At 45.0% G+C, this 27652-nt stretch overlaps 2 protein-coding genes across 6 annotated transcripts in view; both read left to right on the top strand.

The window, feature by feature from the left end:
- The window catches only part of DOCK8 (dedicator of cytokinesis 8), a 148720-nt gene extending 144001 nt beyond the window's left edge, over positions 1 to 4719 (top strand). For both annotated transcript variants that reach the window (XM_075931670.2, XM_075931671.2), the window contains one exon: positions 1090 to 4719. In XM_075931670.2, coding sequence (XP_075787785.2) covers positions 1090 to 1150 — 61 coding nt within the window. In that variant the 3' untranslated portion in view covers positions 1151 to 4719. The remainder of the gene's footprint in view (positions 1 to 1089) is intronic.
- An 18860-nt stretch (positions 4720 to 23579) lies between these two features.
- The window catches only part of KANK1 (KN motif and ankyrin repeat domains 1), a 173591-nt gene continuing 169518 nt past the window's right edge, over positions 23580 to 27652 (top strand). For all 4 annotated transcript variants that reach the window (XM_006137863.3, XM_006137860.3, XM_006137862.3 and 1 more), the window contains exon 1: positions 23580 to 23755. The gene's annotated coding sequence lies outside the window, so the exon portion shown is untranslated. The remainder of the gene's footprint in view (positions 23756 to 27652) is intronic.

Genomic DNA, 27652 nt, shown 5'->3' with positions numbered 1-27652 from the left:
GCTGGGAATGCGGGCTCTTGGTGGGGGGGGAGGGGAGTGAGGGGGATATGGGTATGGGGTTTGGGCAAGAGGGGGGACGCTTACCTGGCTTGGCTCCCTGCTGCAGCAGGGAAAGCCTCTAGGCAGCATGCTCTTGTTCCTGGGGGGGGGGGGGGAAGGGAGGGAGCTCAGTCTCTCTCCCCTCCCCCCCGCCCATGCAGTGGGGAAACCAGTGCAGCTGCAGCACTAGGTCATGCTTCCCACTGGCAGGGCGGTGGAGGGGAGGGTGTAGAAACCCCGTCCCCGCCAAATCAAACTCTGCCACTTCCCCAGCAGGCTGGAGAGGGGCCCAGGGGAGAGAGAGCAGCAGCACATGGGGGCAGCGAGCCCGAGCATGCCCGAGGAGGGAGGCAGCAGAGCCCGAGCGCACCCCAGGTGGGGGGGAGGGCAGCAGAGCATGAGTGCACCCCAAGTGGGGGGGCGAAGCAGAGCCCAAACCAGGTTCCACGCAGGCAGCAGGTAAAAAAACATGCCGAGGTCCGAGAGCGGCTCCTTGGCCCTGGGCCACTTCTCCCCCAACCCCTCCCAGCCACTATAAGCACTTCTGCGTGCACATGAGGCGGCGGCAGCTGCAAGGCACCAGGCTAGGGCAGTCCGGCAGGGTGAGGAGGGTCCACGCCATGCGCGGGGGTGGGGCAGTCACAGTGCGTAGTGGAGCTGCCAGAGCCGCATGCCCCCAGAAGCCTGTCCTCTCCGGCAAAGCCCCAATGGGAGCTGCCTACGGGTTCTGCAGGGGGCGGGGGAGCAGAATTTTTTCGCAGAACCCCAGGGTTACATGGAGCACCATTTGGGAAACACTGATCTATATCAATGTATGCACATTCCAGCACTTGTAGATCATGAAATAAGTGTGATCATTTCACTTCAGGACTGCATGTTATGTTGCAGATCCAGGATCCAGATACAAACTGTGTGACACTATATACCTTTGGATATGTTGTTTTTTTTCAACACCGCTTATGTGCATCAAGGAAAAAGAGTCAAATATATTTATTGGGTATTAAAATATTGACAATTCCATGTTTTAGTTATGGATTTATTTCATTTCAGGGACTCTTTTCGTAACTCTAGTTTTAAGAAACATGAAGCCCACTCTTCACAGAACATCTAAGGACTGTCTGCTTCAGAAGACAGAAATCTATTTGCTGTGGATCGGCTATGAGAGGATACTCCAATGCAGTGCAAATTGGGAAACTCTTCTAGCAATGTAACATGCACATGTTCTTGCCAGTTCACACTGAGTGTTAAACGTAGTGTACAGAACCAAAGAAGTATGGGGATTGAGCAGGAAAGATGGTGAAAAGGGAGTTGACTTAGGCTGCTTTAGTATTTATTGTAAAATATTGTTCAGAGAATTATAAGAGATAAACAATTGAACAATTGACTTTACTGTGCAGAAGTCAATCGTTTACAGAGCACTAGAACTTCCAGGGGGTTGAGTATGTGTCCGGAGACTCAGCTCAGCGTGCTTAATGGACACAGGGGACTGTTTACCAGATAGGTCCCTATTCTGGACAGCACTTATGCATGACCCTCAGGACAGCTGTATAATCTGAAAATTGAATGCCACTGAAGTGCTGTCCTAAATAGGGAAGAATTTAAATGTGTGTAAAGTGCTTTACTGAATTGGAGCCTTAGGAAAGATGTGTAATGTTTACAGTAAATTTACTCATTTAGACTCCCTGTACCACAGCAACCTATGTGCAGTTTTTTTAAATGGAAAGGACTGTTTCTTACACGTCTTCTCACAGCGAAGCTTGAAAGCCAAGAAACAACAAGCAAGCAGCAATTTCTGTATAAACTTGCCTATCCTCAAAGATAGCTCTTTTAAGAGTTGTTTTTGTTCAATATGTGAGCTATTCCTCTGGGAGACTAAGATTTTTAACCAGTGTCATGTTCAGTAAAATTGACAATTAACAGTAGAGATGTAAATTATAAGTAATGCAACTCTTAAGTAAACAGTGCTCTTTTAGCTTCTGTCTACACTACCGTAGAAATTCGACATAAGTTGACATATCTTAGGTCAAGTTATTGTGGGATCTACACCATGGGTGGGAGGAGCAACAGGAGAACAATCTGCAGTTGATTTGGTGGGTCTTCACTAGACCCACTAAATTGACTGCTGATGGCTTAGTCTCAAAAGTGTTGATTTCCACTGTAGTATAGATGTAGCCATAGAAAGCTCTCAGAAAACTACAGGGACTGCTCTGTGAGGATTTCCCACAATGCATTTTAACTTTGTGAGGTTTTAAGACATAACCATAATTAGCACTTAAATATTTATAATAAATAAATAGTGCTTTGCACATTCAGATCTTCAGAATACCTCTATGACATAAGCAAGTATTATGATTCCCATTTTACAGATGGGAAACAAAGAGAGAGAGAGCAATATGAAGTGATTTGTTTAATGCCTGTAGTGAGACAGTGTCAAAAATAAATTTTGAATTAAAGAACTTCTATTTTTCAAATCCACACATTCAGTCTTATTGACCACACGAATTCCCTTAATTCTTTCCCTTTTAAATTAAGAACTGTTGAAATAATAATGCTGCTTTTATTTTAAAAAACCCAGGATTTCATGGTATAATTCAATTTTACATCTTCTTGGTAATTTTTTGTAAAACATTAACATGACTGTGAGACATAGAAACAATACTTTCAATAAAAGGCTGTATGCTCTGTGAATAAAATACCAGTTTTTAAAAATAATAAACCAAGTTTTCTCCTTCGTACTTTGTTTTCAGAGTCATGCCTGGTCAAAGCATTTCAGAAAGGACAGTGGAATTTCTTTAAAATTTATGGAGCATGATCCTCATTTACACAAAGGCCCTGCACACTGCTTTGCAGTGTAAGCATAAATGATAGTCAGGCTGATGGATTGCTGGTTCACTTGTTTTTAATTTTGTTGAAGAATTGAAAGCATTTTGACCCTTCATGGACATTTCCAATCTTGCCATTCTGAAAATGTGCATGTTCCCCTAGCACTTACATCAACAGCAGGACACACATGTGTGGCAAAGTTGGAGTGTTTTTGAGTTATTTGTGGCAAATCCCCCAATTCCTAGCAGGATAGGAAGAGGGATGAATTAAACAAACACTGATATTTGTACTGATTTGTAAAAACAAACTATAGCGCTGTAAGAATATTTCCTCTGCCCCCTCTCACTGCCTGCAAAATTCAATATTCCAAGGGTGGTTTCTCTGTGCATCAGGAAGCCAAAGCATCTGAAGCAAATGAGTAAACAATCTATTAAATTAAAAGCCAATACATGCCTCCTGACAGTGGCTTTCCTTTAATTAAATTGCTTTGAAACAGTTACAAACTAAACAGAAAGTTAATTTCCCACAGCCTGGTAACTATGGATTCTTGGAATGCCACAACATTGTGCTTCTATTATTGTTTTTAGCACCCTGCTCTGAAAAATGATCTAAGTATCACATTCAGAATCCACTGACTCCACTCTCCCCACAATCCAGCTTGAAGAGGTTTATCATTTGCAGCCAACTAACAAAAACCTCAGGTAATAAAAAAGAGGTGAAACCTACAAATATGCAGCATACAGTTTGCACTGTATGCACTGTGTTTGACTGTCAAAGTGTTTCATGTTGTGTGGTGCTGCACAACAGGTCCACTAGTTGAAGAAATAAGTTGGAAAATCTACAATGGTTAATTAGGACTAGATTTTTAACCCCGTCCTCACAATGGTGAGCTGTTAGTTCCACACAGAATTTGATTAGAAACCCTTACTGACCCTGGTGAACAATCTCCATGCCCTCCCTTGCAAAAATGAAATAGGGTGTGCATCTTTAAGAGCTAAACTGTGTAAAGGGTAAAAGTACTGAGTGTTGCTATTCTATTTTGCAATAATTAAAGGTAAGTTTCAAATAAAAATTGAGAGATCCAGTTGTGTTTGAGTGCCTTGTCTCTTACCAGTGTCCCTTGAAACAGTGTCCCTTGACTAGTAACTACCCTTTCATAGAATCATAGAGCTGGAAGGGACCTCGAGAGATCATCAAGTCCAGTCCCCTGCCCTCACGCCAGGATCAAGCACCGTCTAGATCATCCCTGACAAGTGTGTGTCACAAGTGTCTGTTTCATTCTCTTTAAAACAAAAATATTTAGGGTAAAATCCTAATCCCAGGGAACTCAAGGGGAGCTCTGCAATTGACTTCAATGAGGCCAAGGATTTGGTCTTAGAAGGGGCATGTAATCTACAGATTCACAGATTCCATCACATGATTTCCATGGCTGTTTTATCCCTGCTGCTTGAAGAATGACTTGCTTCAGGCTTCCTTTTTAAAACTGTGCTTTAATGCCCATGAAAAGAGCCAGAATGAAAGCCCTGGAAACTGCAGTTCCTGCTCTACTGAACACATTGTGGGGGAAACAGCAGACTCAGCTTCCACACTCCAGGGCGGGGAGCAAAGAGAACGTTATCCAGTCTCCACGTTCATTCAGTTTTCGACAAAGCTGGTGGAAGAGCCAGTCGGGGCGACTGGAGGTATAGTTCTATGATATGGAGACCTTTTCAGTAGACAGACCAAACTCAGTTCACATAAGCTTTACAACAACCCTCAGATACTAATGGTTTTCAGATGCATTAGTGGTGAATTTGTGATTTGAATGAGTGACTTTGATGTGCAAGATACCACATCCCTCCCCACCCATCCCCCCCCAAAAATCTATGCAAACCTTCTCCATTGTTTATTTCAGCAGAAACCCACCTATATTTAAAAGCATGTTAGAGGAAACACAACACATAATCCATAAAAATGAATTACTTAGCCACCATGCATTGTGTCTGTGACACATTATCACACTTAGCACATTTGTACATTAGCAGATAACAGCAATTGTGGCCTTCCTTAATAAAAGGAATAAACATAGGGAATATTTTTATATGCATTTTGTTGTAGACATGCCCTGCCTGACTTCATAATGATCCAGTTGTGGTCTGCAGTGGTTTCCTTTGGTTGGAAGGCTGGCCATTGTATGGAAGGGCATTGGGCAGGGGATGTAGTCTCTGGAGGAAATAAAGATAAATTCAAACTCTATGGGACATGGTGGCATTGAGGGGAATATCTACTTTCAGGACAACATCTCTTCCTAGCGGCACCATTTATATAATGAAGAAGAACCTTAAAATTCATCCAGATGAGTCCCTCAGAAGACCAGGGAGGATTGTGCAATCACACATGGAGGAGAAACAATAAATAATGTGCAGAGAGTCAGTGATTTATGGGAATGTTAATAGAGAGTCTGCAGATACTGCCACTGGGGCTTGATTCATTCCATGATACAAATAGGTGCCAGGGGTATCTCCCTAGGCCAGACTAGCACTGAAGGAAAAATTCACCCCTACTGTCTCCTCTCCTCCCTTCAGCTGCTGTGAGGTATCCTTAAGTTCCACTGGCAGACCCATAGAATTGTTCCATTCAGATGCTCCAGAGGGAACACAGTAAATTTAACCATTCCCACTTGCCCTGCATTTGACCTGAGGGGGGTTATTTCAAAATAAAGCCCTAGTGTAGGCCAGCACTTAGGGTATGTCTACACTACAAAGTTAATTCGAACTAACAGCCGTTAGTTCGAATTAACTTTCATAGGCGCAACACATACAAACCGCTAGTTCGAACTTAATTCGAACTAGTGGAGTGCTTAATTCGAACTAGGTAAACCTCATTCTACGAGGACAAACGTCTAGTTCGAATTAAGTAGTTCGAATTAAGGGCTGTGTAGCCACTTAATTCAAACTAGTGGGAGGCCAGCCCTTCCCAGCTTGCCCTGGTGGCCACTCTGGGCCAAGCCAGGGAAACTCTTCTGCCTCCCTCCCGGCCCCGGAGCCCTTAAAGGGGCACGGTCTGGCTACGGTGCCTGTGCCAGGTGCAAGCCTGCCAGCACCCAGCCAGCAGACCCTGCACCTGGCATGGCATGAGCCAGCCACCCACTGCCACCCAGCCTTCCGCCTCTTCCCAGGACCAGGCTGGCAGCTCCCAGGAGCCTGCCTGGGGCTGCAAGAGGCGGGCGCCCACCTGGTCTAGTGCAGAGATCGTAGACCTCATCCAGGTTTGGGGGGAGGCCTCCAAAGTCCACAATCTCTGCACTGGGCACTTCCACAAACAGAGGCCAGGGACACCGTTCCACAGGTTGACTATTTGCTTTGTGAAGAAGAACTTTCTGTTATTAGTTTGAAGCCTGCTACCCATTCCTTTCCTGTGGTGTCCTCTAGTCCTTCTATTATGGGAACTCATGAAGAACTTTTCTTTATGCCCGCTCCCCACACCACTCATGATTTTATAGACCTCTATCATATTCCCCCCCTCAGTCTCCTCTTTTCTAAGCTGAAAAGTCCCACTCTCTTTAGCCTCTCTTCATATAGACCTGTTCCAAACCCCTAATCATTTTAGTTGCCCTTTTCTGAACCCTTTCCAAGGCCAAAACATCTTTTTTGAGGTGAGGAGACCACATCTGTACACAGTACTGAAGATATGGCTTACCATAGTTTTATACTTCCCCTCCTCCTTCTTCCCCTGGTTTCCCCCTTCCAGCTCCCTCCTCCCAGGTTTCCCCTTCCCCTCTCCCACCCTCTCTCTTCCCCTCTCCCACCTCCTTTCCCCAGTCTCCCCAGAGGTTAATCCCCCCCCCCCACCCCCAGTTTTGTTAAATAAAGAGAGTTTCTATTTTTGAACACAGGTGTCCTTTATTTTTTTACATCAGGAAGGGGGGTTAGGGAGGGGTAAGTGGAAGGAGATGAGGAAGGAATGGGGCATGAGCCCCCAATGGGGAGGACTGGGGTGGCTCTGCGGGTTCCTCAGGATGGAAGCTCTCCTGCAGGGCCTCCTGGATCCTGACAGCCCCCCGATTTACCCTCACAGATGGCAGCCTGCGGCAAGTGCAGCCGGGATGATGGCTGAGTGCTGTGATGTGCCAAGTGTGGGCACTCAGGGCACTCCAAGACAGGACTGCTTTGCTGTCCCTCATTGAGGTAGACAAGCAAGGGGGTAACCCTGAGAACTGTCTGTCCGGGGTGGGAGTCGGGTCCCTTTAAGCACAGCCCTCGGCTAGCCCTCGGCAGCAGCTCCACACTCTAAGTCCTAACCTGATGCCCTGCCGGCACTGGTTCTGGCCAGCCTTAACTTCAGTTCAGGGTCCACTCAATGTGGACATGCTAGTTTGAATTAGCAAAACGCTAATTTGAATTAGTTTTTCGGTCTAGATGCACTAATTCGAATTAGCTTATTTCGAATTAATTAATTAGAATTAAGTTAGTTTGAATTAGTGCTGTAGTGTAGACATACCCTTAGAGTGGCCAACCCCACATGCTTTACAGGAAAGCACAGCAATCCCAGCCCAGGCAAAATGTGGTCTAATCTGCCCCTCCCCACCGTCACCCACATAAATGCTTCTAGAAATCTCGCAGTGACGCGTGGGGCATGTGCTTCTCATAGCCCTGATCTACACTAGGGCTTTATTTTTAAATACCCCCCCAAGGTCGAACGATACGCAGAGCATCCACACTACTACCAAGCCTGTTATTTTGAAATAACGGGCCACTTATTTTGAAATCTGTACTTCTGCTTTTCTTGGGGAATAACACTAATTTTGAGATCGTTGTTTCGAAATAGCGGTAGCGTGGACACTCCAGTGCTGCTATTTTGAAATAACTACTCCCTAGTGCTTCCTGGGGCTCTAAGCTGAGGTAGCACATCCACATTAATGGAGCCTGCCTTGGACTAACTTCAAGGCTTCCCTGTAGTGGGAACACGCTATTTCGATTTTGTAAAATTGGGCATTATGTCGATTTTAGTAATTTTAAAATAATTTCCTAATATAGACATGCCCATACTGCAGAACTCAACTAGCAGCAACTTCTTCCAGAGCAGGTTCCCACCACTCAATGGGAAAAAGAACTATTCTTTTGTTGGTTGGTGGTTTTGGCTTGGACTTTGGTCAGATATTAGAATAAAATGTTCATTATTGAACCCTAAATAACGGATATATAGTTCCTAATAGTGGAAATCAATCAGTAGGAAAGAAAAATTAACAGCTGACCCAATCCACCAAATGTATTACCCCTTTAATACTTTTTCCTCAAGAAAGGCCTCTCTCACCCAAGTGGTATGTTACAGAAATGTTATGATGTAGTGATATCAGAGTCCACTCATGCATCTAAAGCTGGGATAAAGTTTAAGAAATCATATTTTGGAAAACAAAGCCTGTGAAGATTCTTACCATTATTACAGAGTAAATTCTTGGCATAAGAGAACTCGTACATTCAGAGCAAGTGCAGAGTTCTTCAAATGTTCCAAAACATCTTAAAAGAAAAGAACACATGGCCATCTCAATTTCCAGAGTCCAGCACATATATATATATTTAGAAATAACTGCATCGCTACAAATCAAACCTTCTGCAAATCGCAACCTGGATTTTAAAAGGATTCCCTAAAATCACATTATCTGTGCATACTAAAACAAACCTTATAGAACTAACAAAACTTTAAAAGTAACACTTCAATTAGTCTATAAGGTGCCACAGGATTCCTCGCCGCTTTTACTAAAACAAAAAATGTTAGCAAGCAGATGCTCTTATTGGCAGACAGCTGACAGGAGAGGCCAAGCAAGAGTGGAACTTTATACTGAGACTGAACCTTGCCACACAGTTATATAATGTACACTGATTACAAAGTTTTGCATTTGATGGAGTTTTTCGCACCTGTAGGAGTTCTAAGGGGCTCAGCAGTTGGGAATGAAAATTTCTCTTTACTGTTTCAATAAAGAATTATAAATGAAATCTAGATAAGCTGTAAGACTTTCTTCCAGAACTTTATAGTAGCCACACACTTTTTTGCAGGGCAGGAGAACTAAAAAATTGATAGCACTCCTTTAAAGATAGTAAGACAGACAGGAATTACATTCCACCTAGTAAATAATTTCTGGAGTTACATTCCTGTGCACTCATGCAAAACCCAAGTACAATGTAGAGCAACAAATGTGCATAAACCTAATGGTGAGATGTGAGATAAGATCTGGCAAACTGCACAATTTACCCTCAAGCACTGAAAAAGCCAGATACTAGAAAGCCATCATATACTAAAATTTCACCTCCTTTGGGATCGAATGGCAGGCACACACATGCAGCTATTTAAAGCTAGTCACAGATATAAACATTGAAATGGTGTTCAGGGAATGCATTGGCTTCTTTTGTGCTTGTGAAATCCCTCCTATTAAATTTACATGCAGAAACATAAACCTTGCAGTATAATTTACCAGTGGAGTGCTGTACTAAGACTGGGATATAAAAGAAGATGAAGAATGCTTTCAGAAATAATTGCATCCCCAAAAAAGCAAGTAAGCACAATAGGAAAATGGCCAAAGTTGGGCTTATTTTGGCTTTGCAACTAGCCTGTTAAGGTTCTCTATGGCCTTTTACACCTGTGCAAAGGCAGTGTGTGTAAGACTATACAATGCATCTGTGCAAAGCAGGTGTCGCATTTTACAGATGACTACACCTCAGGCCGGGTGGTGAAGAGCCAGCCCCTGATCTTAGTTGAAGAGCTAAGCCCTACGTTCCAAAGTACATCTCTTGCCTATCTTCACCTCAAACGAGAAAAGCCCATCAGCAGCAAAATAGGTAGAAGCAGTGCACACAAGGCAACCGTGATTAGGAGATCCAGGCCCAATCCCTGAATAGGGACTGATACAAGCGCGGGCAAGAGCACTGTAGCTGGTGGGAGAGACCTGCAACATACAGGTCGAACCTCTCTGGACTAACAATGAGAAGTCCTGTGGCGCCTTATAGACAAACAGATACAGGCAGTCCCCGGGTTACATGGATCCAACTTACATCGGATCCCTACTTACAAATGGGGTGAGGCAAACCCGTACTAGCTGCTTCCCCCCAGCAGACCAGGGAGACGCGAAGCTAGCACCCCCCTCCAGCAGACCAGGGAGACGCGGAGCGGCTTTTCTCAGCAGACACCTCAGCTTGAGAATAAAGGGCTGAGGGAAGTGAGGTGTGGGAGAATAAAACTGAGCTCTGGAGTAATGTTTGGCTAGAGTTTCCCCTACAATAAGCACCAGTTCCGACTTACATACAAATTCAACTTAGGAACAAACCTTCAGTCCCTATCTTGTACGTAACCCGGGGACTGCCTGTATATTGGAGCATAAGCTTTCATGGGCAAAGACCCACTTTGTCAGATGCACCTTTGGGGCAGGATTAACTATTAGACTAATAAGGCTATAGCCCTAGGTCCTCCCATTGTTTAGGTCCTCCTGCTCAGGCAGGAGGCAGAGTCAGGCCGGTTGAAGGCTGAGGAGTGAGCTAGCTTGCATAGTCCTGCTGGAGCCAGGAGCAGTCCCGCCAGCAAGAAAGACAAGGCAAAGCAGCCCTGTGTAGATTAGAAAGAGCTCCCTCTCGCTCCCTAACAGTGATGGAAGGGGAACAGGAATCTGGAAGAGGCTTCAGACCATTTTGCACTTCCTGAATGGTGCTGGGGAGGCAGCCCAGGCAGTCCCAGACTGGTGTAGGATGCACCCCCAAGCCAGCTCCTTTCACTTGACTGCTGCTTAGCACAGCAGCCTGCTGGAGAGCTCCAGGAACCCAGCTGGGAGTGTGCCCAACTCCTCCCACAGCAGAGTGCCCCAGCCAGCTCTAACTGCATTGGTGCACCAGGGTGCACCACCTTACTTTCACCTCTGGTTTCATTCCAAAAACTGAAAGCTAAACAAACCTGCAGTTAATCTTTTTTCTGCCCCAATTCAAACTAACTTCTTTCCCACATGGAAAATGTTGGGTAAGCATAGAATCACTGTGATTTGAGAAGGGAATCTTCTTTGGAAGGCTCTGGCAGGACCCAGCTACAGTAAAGGAATTTTTCTTCTGACACTATCCCTTCTTAGGGTGTGTCTACAGCAAAGTTATTTCGGAATGATGGCTATTATTCCGAAATAACTAAGTGAACATCTACTCAGCAAAACCACTATTTTGAAATAATTTCAAAATAGCAGATGGCTTATTCCGATTTCAGTAAACCTCATTCTACGAAGAATAATGCCTATTCTGAAATAGTTATTTCGAAATAAGGCATGTGTAGACCCTCCACATCTGCTATTTCAAAATAGCCCCTCACCAGGGCCATTCTAAGTTATTCCTCTAGGGGCTGTAAATCGAGATACCACGCCTACATTAGGGAAGCCTGCCTCGGACTAATTTTGAGGCTTCCCTGAAGTATGGATGTGCTATTTCAAAATAAAATATTTCAGAATAACTGTTCAGGAATAGCTTAAAAAACAACAAATAGTCTAGTATCACCTTAAAGACTAACAAAACATGTAGATGGTATCATGAGCTTTCGTGGCACAACCCACTTGTTCAGATAACTGGAGTATTAGAAGTCCAGATCCAAGAATAAATAAGGGAAGAGGTGGGGGTAAAGAGGAAAAAAAGAGAAAGGAAAAGAGAGAGAGTAGATGGTTCAAGGAATTACAAGAGGCTGATAAGCACAATTAGCATGTCCATTGTTTGGTTGGTTGGTTAAGTCATTAGGATGTGGAAGGTAGTGTGCTAGCCAGCTGATGTCCCTGTTCATACTATTTGCATAAGAATTAAACTTGTAAATAAAGTTAAGTTCCAATCCTTCCCTGTGTATTTGGCTTGTGGAATTGTCCTGAAACAACAGGGCGACTTGGAGATCCATTAACGAGTGTCCAGGTAGATTAAAGTGTACTCCAACAGGTGTGTTGCCTTTTCTGATATCTTCCGAAATAACTGTGCAGTATAGATGTAGCCTGGGTGTCTCCTGGCAGCAAGGAACCCAATGTAAACTATTTGGATTTGACTGAGGTCATGAGAACTGATATTATATATTACCACTTGTGAACAGACACATTTTAAACTGGACTGAAAATTAAAAGAGGGATAACAAGGGATTATCCTACTCATAAACCACAACAGAAATATTAAACCCATTTATAATATAGTTTTTCTTCCCTTGCTTACAAATTCTCAGAACTACAGTAATTGTGATTAAATGTCAGCATGATCTCTCCATGCCCAGTTGCTCTTGATGTCATGCTGCTTATTTTGAGATGCCACAAGCATTTTCATGAGCACAGATTGTGATGTTAGGAGCAGAAGATTGCAACTTTGTGGCAGCATGCTGTAGGAAGAGGCACTGCAAAGGATGGAAGCACTTCTAAATATTTCCAAGAAAAAGAAAGAGACAAAGTAAGCAAGGAACAAGCATGCATCGGACATAGGATAGATAAGACTATAAAACTTCTGGTGCTGAGCTCCAAGAATGTGGTTGACAGATTTTCAGCCTACGTAAAATACCAAAGCCAATGCTACTTATTGTGATACATATTGCTGCAAAAAAAACAAAAACAAAAACAAACCCTGAAACAGCTTCAGCAGGATGTCACTATATATGCGCACACACTTATAAATCATCCCAAATGGCATTACACAGAGAATATCCTGGATCCCAGTCAGTTGCCTCTACATCATCTCCTGCAGAGGCTGAAGCACAGAAATTCAGTCTGCATAATTTCAAGTCATGGGACGTTCTCCTATGCTGCTTACTTCTCTAACAAAGAATGGTGGAAAAGCACGTGTTTTAAGTAGGGATGTGGATGACTGAAATATGCTTAATGTGCACTTGTCACTGAATCACACATCAGCTCCAAATGCAGCAGCGCTACCTACCCACTCTGGCTTCAGGATGACCACTACCTCAGACTGGATGCCCCAACTTTCCAGGCTGGTTTGACTGCTATGCTGCTTGTTGCAGAGACTTCTCTGGCTAAGATATTAAAGAAAAAATACACCGTGTCCCAGGGTATCGAAGTCCAATACAAATATGAAAGAGTCTTCCACCCAATCTCAGGTTAGGCCTACCCCCTTTTACCTGAGGATTGTTGCTTCTCTTCAGCCCATCCTTAGGTCTTCTAAGTCTTTCACTGCTCTCTAACCACCAATTTCCAGAATTTCCTACCTGACGTCTCTTTTTCTCTCCATCAAGTGCTCCATAGGCTTAGAATAGCCATTCTTAAATTCTTGACTCAAACCAGTGATCTTGTAGCCTGTCTCTCATAGTGGCCAATAACAGCTGCTCTTGGCAGTTGGCAGTTTAGGGACAGCCAGATCATGGGGTTGAGTTCCTGACAAGCTTGGCTAACAGAGATAGGTGAACCTATCTAATACTTAGCACCCTACTAATTTCACAGCCATGAAAAATGTGTCATAGACCATGAAATAAGCCCTTCCCTGGGAAATCTTGTTCCTAGGAGCACCCCATCAAAGGAGGCTTCCTAGCTCTGACTGGGCAGTGGAAGGACAGGTCTTGTCCCTCCCCTGTGAATTGCTCTGACAGTGAGAGGACAGGCAGACCTGCTGCAGGATGCTGTCTGAGACTTGGCAGAAGCCTGAGGTTCCTGCAGCTGGAGGAGACTTGGATCGTATCTTCCTGTGCTGTAGGGAGTACCCCATCAAAGTGGGCTTCCTAGCTCTGACTGGGCAGTGGAGAGACATGACTTGTCCACCGCCTGCATAGCTGCTAGGGGTGAGAAGAAACCCAACAGGCCCAGCTTGGGGTGCCTGCCGCTGCTGCAGGACATGCTTGGACTGGGCAGGAGCCTGAGGGTCCTGCAGCTGAGGGTGGGACAGGAGGTGCACCACTTTCAAATGTCTGTGCAGAGAAAGAGTGCAAGTACTGTCCCTCCCAAGCTGGTTGTGACTAGCAACAAGGAGCCTCTCGCTGAGATACTCTCAGCTGTACAGGAGAGATCAGACCCACTTCTACTTCTTGGAACCTCCTGCAGTTGCTCCCTTCGGTATCCAGCTCTGAAGGCAGCACTGAGTGAGGGTGGCAATCCATTGACCTCCCTACAACAAATTTGTGACACCCACCCTCAATCCCCACGGTTACAATACTGAGAAATTTCCAGTTTAAAAAGCTGAAAAAATGAATTTTACCAATTTTCAAATATTGTAGCCATTGAAACTGGCTATAATGGACCAGGAATTCATCTGCAAATATCTAGAAGATACAGTGCTAGGTAACAGCCAGCATGGATTTGTAAAGAACAAATCATGTCAAACCAATCTGATAGCTTTCTTTGATAGGATAACAAGTCTTGTGGATAAGGGAGAAGTGGTGGATGTGGTATACCTAAACTTTAATGATAAGAAGATCATGCAAGACCATATCAAATGCCTTACTAAAGTAGGGAAATACAACCTAGATGGGGCTATTATAATGGGGGTGCATAACTGGATGGATAACCATTCTCAGAGAGTACTTATTAACGGTTCACAGTCATGCTGGAAGGGCATGACAAATGGGGTTCCACAAGGATCTGATTTTGGACCAGTTCTGTTCAATATCTTCATCAACAATTTAGATATCGGCATAGAGAGGACACTTATTAAGTCTGCAGATGATACCAAGCTGGGAGGGGTTGCAAGTGCTTTGGAGGACAAGGTCATAATTCAAAATGATTTGGACAAACTGGAGAAATGGTCTGAGGTAAATAGGATGAAGTTTAATAAGGACAAATGCAAAGTGCTCCACTTAGGAAGGAACAATCAGTTTCACACATACAGAATGGGAAGTGACTGTGTAGGAAGGAATACTGCAGAAAGGAATCTAGGCGTCAGAGTGGACCACAAGTTAAATATGAGTCAACAATGTGACACTGTTACAAAAAAAAAAGTAAACATGATTCTGGGATGCATTAACAGGAGTGTTGTGAGCAAGTCACGAGAAGTCATTCTTCTGCTCTACTCTGCGATGATTAGGCCTCAATTGGAGTATTGTGTCCAGGCACCACATTTCAAGAAAGAAGTGGAGAAATTGGAGAAGGTCTAGAGAAGAGCAAGAAGAATGATTAAAGGTCTAGCGAACATGAGGTATGAGAGAAGACTGAAAGAACTGGGCTCATTTAGTTTGGAAAGGAGAAGACAGAGAGAATATATTGCCTAAGGATGATGTGGATTCTCCATCTCTGGAGATATTTAAGATGGTCTAGACAGTGCTTGGTCCTGCCATAAGTGCAGGGGATGGGACTTGATGACCTCTCAAGTTCCCTTCAGTTCTAGTATTCTATTCTATGAAGCGAATGAGAACAAAGGGCAATTCCTGGGGACAGTTACACTTTGGAGCCTTACTCACTTCAGGCTAGGGCTGGGAGAAGTGATTTTTGCACAAGGCTAGATTTAGACAAGACTGCTTTTCACACCTGGATAAGCAGAATCTCATTCACTTTCCTCCTCTGTGAACACTTTAAATGGAGGAGGGGAGGGTGCATAGAGAAGCAAGGTTTGTCTGCCATTCACTTGATTCTTCATTCTACACCAGCCTAGTAAACAAACCGAATCCAGACATGATGGTTCTTTGGAGATCTTGATTTTCAATTAAGTCTTTTTGTTAAGGGGGCAGAGAACACAACAGGGGCTAGCTCTGTTTTGTCTTACTCGTACAAAAGCTGAAAAGTGCAGGGGACTGGACTAGATGACCTCTAGAGGTCCCTTCCAGCCCTGTGATTCTATGATTCTAATTGTGGAAGAGCTAATGAATACAGAGGAAATGCATTTAGGCCGCTAGCTAGAGACAGGACACTGTGTAGTAGGTTCCCCTGGCTCTCGAGCTCCCACATGAACCAAAAGGCATCTGGTGACACAAAAGTCCTCACACAGGGCTCAGGATCTGATCAAACATCTGTGTCAAAAGTACCCAGATGATCTCCCTGTTCGATTTTAATGAAGATTTATTTTCAATTTGTTGGATTCGTATCACTCTCAGACATAGAGAAAAGATGATGAAAGCTTATCTATTTGGATATACTGAGTTATCACTGAATTCAGTGTGATAGAATGTTTCCCAAATGTTGAAACTGCACTACAGCTGTATTTGTCACTAACAATCACTAACTAATAAAGAAACATTCCTTTTCTGGTCTAACAAAGGTCAAAGATGTCCTCTGATCCACCGCGACTCAAAAGCATCTCAGTCCTTTGTCTGTCTCTCTTGAGAACTGAGAAAGAAATTGTCAGGACTTTGAACGATGATGACATCATTCGTTACTTTGCCACAGCTAAAGTGGAGGGAAAAAATGGAGTATAATGAGATAGAATAAATGTGTTAATTTTATGTAAATATGTATATAAATAAATGTTTGATGACCTCATAATTTTGTTTGCAATATATAATTCATACTTAGGCCCCTCCCTCCCACTAGCCTTAGGCCCCTCATAACCTTAATCCAGCTTTGCCAAAGCCAAACCAGAGAATTTACTGAACCACGGGAGGTCAATACTGTCTAGAAGCATTACCAACACTTCTGTGGCTTACTGGGCTCTTAGAAGACATTTAGGGTTAAATTAGAGATAAATAACAGCACAGAACACTGAGACCCAGGACTGGTGGCTGTAAACAAACTTCATGGGACTGCAGGAATATTGGCCACACCTATGATAAGTGGACATCTGCCTAAGTAAAATCATGCCGGATCATGGATGTTGCTGGACCAGATTGTGCCGGACTAGAGAGGTTCAAACTGTATTACATTAATACTTATGCAATCCTGCTAGCTGAATGCTAAGGTATTTATTTATCAGCAGAAGATACTTGGGGCCTGTTCTAAGTTACCCCTTCCCTGTGCTTGTGGCACAAGCTAAGCAGCCTTTTATTCCCTGAGCCAAGTTCTCAGCTCCAACCCCACCTGCTTCGCATTGCAAAGCAACTACAAAAGCTGCTCTAAGGGGCATCTGAGGGTTCTCTGACCAAACAAATCTGCTGGTAGCATAGGTCCCACCCAGACCCCACACAGAGAGAACGCTATAACAAGAGAGGGTGGGGGCAGGAAGTTGACTAGACTATGCTTTATCTGATCCCTGGCAGGTGCAGTGACACTGGTACAACAGATATAACTGAGGGTGTGGTTACACTGCACCTTAAACTTGAAATAAGATACACAATTTGTGCTATGCAAATTGTGTATCATTTAAATTTTATTTTGAAATAGCATATTTTGAAATTTGGTGTGTCTACACAGTGCCAAATTTTGACATAATGCGCTATTTTGAGCCATTCCTTATCTCTCATGCAACAAAAAGTTTACCGGGGTGGTGAAATAGCACGTCCATTATTTAAAAAATGATTTCTAAATAACGGATGGCTTGTGTAGACGCAGGATAGCTATTTTGGGATGCTTCTGGTATCCCAAAATAGCCTTGCAGTGTAGATGTACGCTGTAAATTACGCTTTGTTTCTCTTGAACCCATAGGGTTTTGGAAACCAAAGAATATCTATAGCACAATGTGCTCTCACTATCCCTGGCTTGACTGTGCCCCATTCTCTGTCCTAGTCCTTGTCCTTGGGCCACCCTCAATACTGCCCTATGCTATTGACTGGGAGCAGGGCTGGCACAGCATCCTTCTGCCTTTCCTATGCTAGTCAAAGAGGGCCTTTGCTCTGGGGCTGTTTCCACTCCTTTATGTTGCCATGGTGGCATAAAAGTGCCGGAGGGTGACTAAGACTCATGTCCTCACACTTCAGCAGCATCACTTAACATTGCCCTTGTGTAAACTGTATGGACTATTCAGTAAGAAAGTCCATTCTAATTAAGTTAACCTTAGAACATAAAGCAACCAAGGTCTGGAAAGTGCTAATGACAAAAGAGCTAGGAAATTAACCTCCGCAGTCCCTTTTTTTATAGCTAATCTGACTGTGTCTGTCATTTGCCTCGGTAAAACAACACACCAAAAGGTAAATCAAAATAAATAAAGGTCTTTTATAGCATCATAAAACACACGGTGTATCTAACATCCCCTCTAGTTTCTAAAATAAACACTGTGTGGTTAGCCTTTTATGTGTATTGTATGTAACTTGTACTTTCAAACTAACACAAAACTTTGCCAAACCACACATAATATTTACATGGATCTGATCTAGTTTCTGGGGAACTCTATAGTCCCTTTTTTCAGCATTACAGTCGCTTACTTCTGCAAATGCATGACGTATCAATTACTGTTATTGATTATCTGTCAGACTCAGCTGTCTACCCATATTTTGCATGGCTACTCAGTGAGGGGGAAAGGACTAAGTTTGCTCTGAGGGCAGGCTAAGAGACATACGTGTGTGTGTGTGTGTGTGTGCTGTCTCGCTGTCTGAACTCTGAATGGGTCATTTAAAAGGACAGGCCAAAGCTGACTCCACATCAGTGGAAAATTGGAGAGGACAATGGAAAATCCAGCCACCACGATATTGGCACCTATCAACCAATGACCCACAGGGAGATGGATTTTCCCAACCCTCCTCAGGGAAAGACCTCAGTTTGAGAACAAAACATTAGAAGGGTGACATGTTGGCTTCCTGAGGCAGCTCTCTCACCTGGGAAGTAAGGCAGTGAGATTAAGGCCTGGTCTACTCTAGAAAATTGTCATTGCCCAGGGGTGCAAACTCCCCACCCCTAAGTGTTGTTAAGATGACCTATGCTCAGTGTAGACAGTGCTAGGTTGATGGAAAAACTCTTCCAATGACCTAGCTACTGCCTCTGAGGCTGAGCTACCTGGGCTGATAGGAGCACCCCTCCTGTACTGCTGCAGTATTTTAAGTGTAGACGCTGTAGCTTGGCTGAGACTCTGGGCTGACTAGAATGGACTGTGTTTCAACCTTCATTTCTCTAGATGGACCTTTGGTCTGACCCATTATGGCCATCTTATGTTCTTATGTTAATTTGGAGAGAGGTCACTAATTAGTGTTAAATGAGCAAACAGAACAAAACAAATGCCAGTGCAATAGAAACCAGCACAAATAATTGACAGTAAGGTTGTTCATCGTGTGTAGCACACCCACCTGCAGGTGGTCTGGAACTGCGGCAGCACCTTCCTGTGATCTGAGAGGCATTCTCCACTTCTTCAGGCTGTCTGCAGCCCATGTTGCAGAGCCCAGAATCCCTGCGCTGGCACTTAGATGAATTGCAACCTGATAGCTCGCCCCCGAGTCTATCAGAGCCACCAACAGGTAACTCTTCCACATTGCTCTGTTGTGATATTGGTGAGCCTCATTAGCCTCTAATAACCAGCACCCCCGCTCCCAATATCATCAATTATTTAAGAAAATATATTGTGCCTTGAGTCTAGCCTCATCTTGTAGGAGCTTGTGTCTGGGAACAAAGGTAAATGCACTTCCCTAATCCCCAGAGGCCAGTTCAGTCCTACGTGTAAATTAGATCAGCTTCATTGCTGTTCCATGCTACTAAGGAATCACTGGGGTAGGGTGCTCTTAGCACACATCACTTCACATCTCTGCTGTCCCCACATAACCCCGCTGAGCAGGGGCTGGGATGAGTGGAATAGAGTGTGCTGTGCTACACTAGTCTTTCCTCAGATGAGGATTCTCCCCACGCTAGGAAAATCCTCACCTTTCTGTTCTGTGTACTTTACAAGCCTTGTGTGCTGGCAGTGTGTTGCCAAGGGGTTCTGCGTGGGCCAGGACCCGGTGCCTTAGATGACAAAACAGAACAACGTTGTCTATTACACGACCATGTAAAGTCTGTTCCTGAGCTCTTATGAAGGCAGTGCATCAACTGACTTCTGCTTAAATTTCATTCATTAAACTATATCACCAGTTGGCAGCTTCTGAAAGAAAGGATTGAGCAGCAAAAGAAGGAGGAGGAGGTTCTAATCTGCCTGCTCTTCTCCTTGCTCCAGCCAAGGATCAAATTAGGGTGTAAACTCTTGGGGGCAGGGCTGGTCAATAAGCAGCCCGTGGGCCAGACCTGTTTTACCTCAGTTAGCCTCTGATGGCTTGCCAGAGGCTAATCCTAGTGAATCGTGTCCAGCCCGTGAGCCACTTATTACTGCATCCCTGCAGGGACTGTAGTTTTGTTCTGTGTTTGTACAGTTCTGAACAGAATTGGGGGGATGGGGCTTGGTCCACGACTGAGGCTACTATCATACAAAGAATAAATAATGTTCAGATTCAGTTCATTCATGAAACTTAAGGCCTGACTCCTCAGCTCTTACTCATGTGCTCACTTTAAAAGGTGCGTAGCCCATTGTCGACTTCTGGGCTATGTGAATAAGGATTGGAGATTGAGGCCTGCTTGTATTTAGCTGTTGTTTGGGATGATATTAAGGAATCATCTGCCATTCTGTTAGCAGTGTATTTGCAATGTTGACACTTGGGTCAAAATTTCATTTCTTAAGCCCCAGTTTTTCAGGAGTTGATAACTCATAACAATGTGTCCTGGTCTGAAGTTTAGCACTGAGATTATTCCTGTTAGTAAGAACTGCAGGATCTAAACACAGTGCCATTTTGGAAGAGTTCTAAAAACAGGTGCTAATGTTTTAATACATACAAGATATTTAAGTAGCTATTTTTGGTTTTGTTTTAAATAAAAGCTTAATGGTTTGTGAAATGACTTGCGCCTGTACAGCTTCACAACAGCTTTATTTACACAAAATAAATGCTGGTGTGTGGTTTAGTGTCTAAAAATAATCTAATGGTTTTGGTGAGTTTGAAAACAAAATTGAAAATGATTTAGGTGGAAATACTTTTATTTAAGCTATGTAATCCCCCCCTTTTTAATAAAACCAGTAACCTATTTAAATGTGGAGCCTAAAGTTAATTGATTGTGGCCTTTAACAAAATGAGTGAGAGTGTAGATTTACTCAGATCTTTTTTCTGCTATATTCTGGAATGAATGTTAATTGAAACAATCTAGATTGGTCACATTAGTTTTCAGATATTACAGGTGCAAAAACACCTGAAAATTGCCGGGTTTCCAGAGACTCCTCAGAAGAAAGATAGAAACCAATCAGAGAAAGAGAAAGAATGAAACAACCAGGGAAGGTCATGGGATGTCAGACACTGACACTGAAGCAGAGAGGGAAGCCCAAAGAGATATGTGTAGTGCAACAGTTGTGTCTTTGTGAGTTGTGAAATAACATGCCATGGCTGAGCAATGAGCAACATTATGCATCCAAAACTGGAAAGAAAGACCAAGTGTCCTCAAACTACTGGCATTTGTTGAGTCTATCGTGTGCCACTTGTTCCAGGCCTTTGAATTAATTTGTTAACCACTCCTTAATTCAAAGAGATTTCAGAATCAGAGCTATAAAATTAGTCTCTCCACTATCACAAAGGTATTTTGAAGCTATTGCTCTGATGAGTTGAGAGGCACAGAGCACTCAGAATAGAGCCCAATATAATACAGAAGCAGTGGAAGGAACTACAGCGTCTATCCACGCTGAAATTTCAGGTTGGCTACCTAAACCACTGAGGCATACAAAATAAGTGAATGATTTTTAAACCATGGCCTTGTTAGCTGAAAAGTGTTTTAAATATAGTTTTACTGGCCAACAGAGTTTTGGCACCACAGTTTTAAGACCATATTTTTAAGAGGTGTTGTAGATTGAGATTTTTCAAAGCAGTGCAAGTGATATGACCACACATCTTGCTCTGCTTTGAAAAATCTCACCTCAATACTCCATCTATTCCCTACTGAAAGAGAAATACCAAATATGGAAGTCAGCATTTAGTACTAGCTGGCTGGGAATCACTTTGCTTCTGATCAAAGCCAATGAACTTCACATTGGGGTCCTCACAGCCTGAAGTGAGGAATCCTGCTCTGGCTGTCAGGAGTCCCTTGACACAGGACATGCCCTCGCTGTGCCAGCTGTGTCAGGATTTGGGACTTGATCCAAAACCCACTGAAGACAATAGACTCCCATTAATTTCAATGGGCTTTGAATCACACTCTTAGCCCTTTAAAGGAGGGAATACTTCCTTATCTAGATTACAAATATGTTTTAGGCAATTTTTCAAGGATACTGTGGTTTGATTATAAAGATCAGTTTGGACACTTCTTCCTCAGTTTCCTCCCACCCCGTTTTAATTTTTTATACCCAAATGATCTCTATATCCAGTCCATACAACAGACAACCCTAAATCAAATGTGCTAAGAGTCAGAATATCTTTGTTGCAAGGGGAGTGTGGGTTCTGCTAGGGATTTTAGCCATGATGGCAGGTCAGTCTACTAAGAATTGTCTCAAATTAGCACCCCACAATCTCCAGCATGTCTTCTCTGCCACAATGCAACAGTCTTTCCTACCTGCTCTGAAAAAGAGAGAAATTATCTGTACAAATCAGCAAACCCATCAGCATCCATGGGAAATAGCTAGTAACAGTCTCTTTTGAGCCTTAAGATGGAGGGATCACTACAAAGGAATGATCAGTAAAAGGAAACCTACTTCATGGACCACTAATGATAACAGGTTCAAATACCTCTTGACGTGTACAGCAGCATTTCTTTCTAGGATCTCAAAGCACTTGACACACATTCCCAAACTAAGCTCTGCAATGCAACTTCATGCCTGGGAATGGAAATTCTGTTTGTTAATATAGCAATTGCAAAATGTTTTATTTAAGATAATCCGAAGAGGCCAAGCACTAGGCATGGGCTTTTATTACTGTTGCTCCATCCAAACAGTGACACAAATACATCCAGTAAACACCCTCTCTCCTATCCTAGGGAGAACCCCACCCTCAGGATGGGCACGCCAAGCCACAGAGGGAGTGACACAAAAAGGGAGGGGCAGCTCTACAGAACAGAGCTGACCTATCAGATCTACCCAAGCAACATCCTGAAGTTTGGTCCTTTCCTTTAACCCCCTGGGATGGACACAGCCTCCTCTCACTCTTGTTACTTTAGCCCCTGGTTGAAAGTACTCTGCTATGAGCTAGCTCCCCAGGTGACGAGTCTCAGAGCGGTAGCCTCTTGGGCTGTGTCCAGACTCAGGGTTTTTTTTTTTTTTTCGAAAAAAGTAGCCTTCGAAAAAACTTCACCTGCGTCTAGACTGCAGCCGCGTTCTTTCGAAATTAAATCGAAAGAACGCGGCTTTTCTTTCGACGGCGGTAAACCTCATTTCACGAGGAAGAACGCCTTTTTCAAAAGTGCTCTTTCGAAAAAAGGCGGTCTTGAATGCCAACAGGGCTTTTTAGAAAGAGAGCATCCAGACTCACTCGCTGCTTTCTTTCGAAAAAGCGGCTTGCTCTTTCGAAAGTACTGCTTGCAGTCTAGACGCTCTTTTTCGAAAGAGGCTTTTTCGAAAGATACTTTCGAAAAAGCCTCTTTCGAAAGAGGCTTGCAGTCTAGACATAGCCTTGGTCTGTATCCGCAAAAAACAACCAGGAGTCCTGTGGCACCTTCAGCCGAACAGATGTAGGTGGGCATAAGCTTTGGTGGGTCCCACCCCCACTTTGCCAGCGGCATCTGATGAAGCGGATCTTTGCTCGGGAAACTTTATGCCCAAGTAAATCTGCTAGTTTTTACGGTGCCACAGGACTCCCCCTCGCCTCTCTAGCGAACTGGCTTTGCCCCTAAGCCAGCGCCCCTTGCTAGGCAGCCGGGCGCAGGGCACCCCCAGGCAGTGGGTCTGCGCTCAGCCCCAGATCCCGCTTCCCCCCCCCACCCCAGCGGGGGAGGAGGGCTGCATTGTTGATTTTGGGCAGCGCGCAGCCGCAGTGCGGGCGCCTGGCTGCTGGCTGGTACAAAGAGACCCGAGTTTGGAGCTCCCGGGAGGCGGTGCCGCTGCGTCCCCTGGGGGAACCTGGCGCCTGATGCGGCTCCTGCTCGCTCCTGTCCCGCCGGGGGAAGGTCCTCGAGGAGCCGCCCGCGCGGCAAGGGGATGCAGGCGGAGAGGTGAGCGGCGCGGCGCGCGGGTGCCCCTGGTTTTTGCGAGCGGCCCCGGGTGGCGGGGAGGGAGGCAGGGCAAAGAGAAGAAACTTTGCTGGGCTCCTGAGCACCCGCCCGCCCAGCGCTCGGGTCCCCTGGGGGCGGGGGCCAGAGGCTCGGGCAGCCCCAGCTTCGCCCCTGGCCGGCTGCGGGGATGCAACCAAGTGGCTTTGCCTCGCCCCCTCCGCTGCCTGCACCCGGGCTTGGGAGCAGGGGGAGGGGCGGCCTGGTGTGGCTGGGCCATCTCCCTAGGGACATCGGCTGTGGGTGGGGAGGGTGGAGCAGGGCCGGGTGGCTCTGCCGCTGCATGCTCAGCCCCCGGGCACGGCGCGCTGCTGCGGGTTCCCCTTCACTTGACATTGCAATGGCCAGGCAGGGGTGGCTCCTCTCTCCCTCCACTTGCTGGCTGCCGGGGAAGGGGATGAGGGAGGCTTTTGTTCCTGAGGCGCCAGGGGCCGGAGCACATAACTTGGAGGCCGCGGTGATGGTCCCCCCCCCCTCTGCCAGGACAGACTCGAACTTCCCCGCTGCATTCAGCGGCTGCTGGGCAGCCCTGCCCTTAGCACGCGGGAGCCTGCCCTGTCTGCATAGCTGGAAGCTTGGGATTGTACTGGGAGGTTCGCTGTAACAGGACGTGTTGGGAGCCTGTAGAAACAGGGAGGTTACAAGCGCTGATTTCTGTAGCTCCGTGCTGGGACAGTACTGACGAACTGCCTGGTGACTGTTGCTTTGGGGAGAGCTGTTGTTTGCAGGGCGGCTTGCTTTGGAAAACGTGGGTCCGGATGCTGAGTTTGAAGCAGAGTTTTTGTGCGAAGACCAAATCCACTGTCAGGGGACAGCTTTACAACATCACCCTTGTTGTAGAGTTGATAGGGAGGCATTCAGGCCACAGCTGTTTTGGACTCTTCTGCACCCCAAAAATAAACCACAAAAATTCCTACCCTTGCTACCAACAGTTCTAGTGGAGACAGGCCACTGGTGTATGACAGCAGTAAGCACTATGGCCCGGATTTGCAAAAGAGTTTAGATCGGGGTGGGCAAACTTTTTGGCTTGAGGGGCCACATCTTGGTATGGAAATTGTATGGCAGGCAATGAATGCTCATGAAATTGGGGGTTGGAGTGTAGGAGGGGGTGAGGACCCTGGCATGAGATGCAGGCTTTAGGGTGTGGCCAGGAAAGAAGGTTCTGAGGTGCAGGAGGGTACTCTGGGTGAGGTCCAAGGGTTTGGCAGACAGAAGGGGGATCAGGGCTGGAACAGGGGTTTGGAGCATGGGGGGAGGTGAGGGCTCTGCCTGAGACTGAGGGGTTCAGAGAAGGATGAGGACTAGCACAGAGGGTTGGGACTAGCACGGGTGGTCTCAGGGTGCAGGCTCCGGGCAGTGCTTATCTTAAGCATCTCCCAGAAGGAACAGTTTGTTCCCCGTTCCAGCTCCTACTCAGAGGAGTGGCCAGCTGGTTCTGTGTGCCACCCCATCCGCAGGCGCCATTCCGACAGCTCCCGTTGATCATGGTTCTTGGCCAATGGGAGCTGCAGAGCCAGTGCTTGAGGCAGGAGCAGCATGTGGAGCCCCTTGGCAGCTCCTGCGTTCAGGAGACACATGGAGCCACAGCTTGCATGGACCGAGGCAAGGTTCCAACCCTGCTCCTGGGTTGGAGTGCCGAAGCAGGCCAAACCTCTGTCTGCACTCCCTGTGAGCGCTTGAGGGCTGGAGTAAAAGGTCTGATGGGCTGGACATGTCCTGCAGGCTGTAGTTTGCCCAGCTCTGGTTTGCCTCTGTCGACAAAGAGCGTCCAGACAAGCTGCTTTGTCGACAGAACTCTGATGTCTGGACGCAGTGTTACAGGCAATAACACCTTCTGTTGACAGAGTTCTGTCGACAGAAGGTGTTATGCCTCGTAAAATGAGGTATACCAGCGTCGACAAAACTGCTGAGTTCTGTCGACGTTATGTTGACAGAACTCAGCGGTAGTGTAGACGCTGGTATAGTTTTGTCGACAAAAGTCCACTTTTGTCGACAAAACTAGGTAGTCTAGACACACCCTAAGTGCACAGCTTACAGGGTACACTGGTGCTGAGCACCCTTGAAAAGATTGTTCTCCATCCTCTGGTCCAGCACTGAGTTAGGTGAGGTGGTATAGAGTCTGGCTAATACGTTATTATTACAGTAACTCAGAGAGGCCACAACTATTGTGCCATGCTCTATGCAAACTTAAAACAAAGACAGACCGTGCATCAGTGAGTCCTACTGTTACCACTGCTGCAGCTCTTGGGTGGGATTTTAGGAGGGTGGCCTGTATTCAGTAGCCCATGGCTACTGAAAATTAAAGCCCCATCCCAGAGGGTGTTTAATTGCATTTAAACTGAAGTCTGAGTTGTTAAATCTTGATTCCAACACAGTTAGACGTGCTTGTGATGTGTGTGTACAGTAAAGATGAGATTTTCCCCGGGTAGGCCTAGACTACAATACTGTTCCTCTTCCGAACTAACTTCATTTTACTTATTTCTGTTTCAGTAACACTCCCAATGTGCTAGCCACACGCAGCGGGACAATCCCTGCTGTGAAGTGTTGGCAAAGACAAACGCCATTCAAAGGGAATGGGGAAAACCGACACAACGTAAAAATGAATATTATGTCTTTAAAAAACAAGCGCCGCATGCCCCTCCGCTTACCAATGCTAATTGATTTCTTGGAGGATTCATGGCAGCATTGCTTCTTGAGGGGGAGAGAGAGGATAATGGCTTTGTCGCTCTTCAGGAATGGCATTCCGTGTGTAAAGGGAATGGGGGAAGAAGATATGAGACAAATGGATAAATGGGAGTGTTTATCCCACTCATACAGGCTAATGTGTTTGACAGCACTGATATGCTGAAGCCACAGTAGAGGGTAACTTTGCCCCCCTTTTTAAGAACCTGAGACACCTTACATGGGCCTGACTTTCAGAGGGCTAAAAATCAGGCCCCTTGTTAGGAACCCAGAATCACTGGACACTTTTGAACATAGTGTGTGAAGCTACAGTGTTACAAGCATGTTTTTTAAAAAGTGTTTCAGGTGAGCTTTAAAACTGTAATGAAGATGAGCTTCACTGTGACTGCTCTGCTAACAGCAGTTGACTTTCGATTTTTCTTTTGTAAAGCAAAGGCCTACTATGCTGGGCTTTTTATTTAAAATACATGTTTTAATTAAGAAAATAGCTTGTCTGGCAATTCCTCTGCTTAGTCAATAACCTTGAGTCTTTGCTAGCTGAGAGAGGTGGCGTACCAATTGGCTAATTGAGAAATCAGATTTATTTGTACCTCTGTAATTCTTATTTCAGCCTCTTCTGACACGGTGACTTTGGGTGAGATCCCTTTGGAGGTGTATGTATGTGAGGAAGGGAATAAGTACAGAGGTAGAGGAAAAGATGATGCTACACTTATTGCTTGTCTTTCATGTATATTAAATAAGAGCCTACCTCTTACCAGGATGAGGGTGTCCTCCGAGGCCCTGGTCTAAAGACCTGATGACCACTTATGTGGGTCTTTAGTGCCTCCAACAGGTCATCTAGTTCAGTGTTTCTCAATCTTTTTTTTTTTTTTTTTTTTATAAAGTACCCTTTTTTTAATATATATAAATTATAAGTACCCCCAGTACCTACAGTTTTCAGACATAATTTTTTTTCTACCATTGCAACACATTTGTTTAAACAACTTAGTTGTAGCCGGGTGGGTGATGAAATTTTTGGGTATAAAAAGTACAAAAATAATGAATTGCTGAAAACTTAAATTCAGTTTTCCACAATTTCAGTTGTATTGACTTACCCCCCCCCCCCCCAGGACTTCTCTCTAGTACCCCAGGGGTACTCGTTCCACTGGTTGAGAAACA

The sequence above is a fragment of the Pelodiscus sinensis genome, chromosome 6 (genome assembly GCF_052426305.1).
Source record: "Pelodiscus sinensis isolate ZL-2025 chromosome 6, ASM5242630v1, whole genome shotgun sequence".
NCBI lineage: Eukaryota > Metazoa > Chordata > Testudines > Trionychidae > Pelodiscus > Pelodiscus sinensis.
Note: the sequence above shows the minus strand (reverse complement) of the source record. Positions and strands in the feature narration are given on the sequence as shown.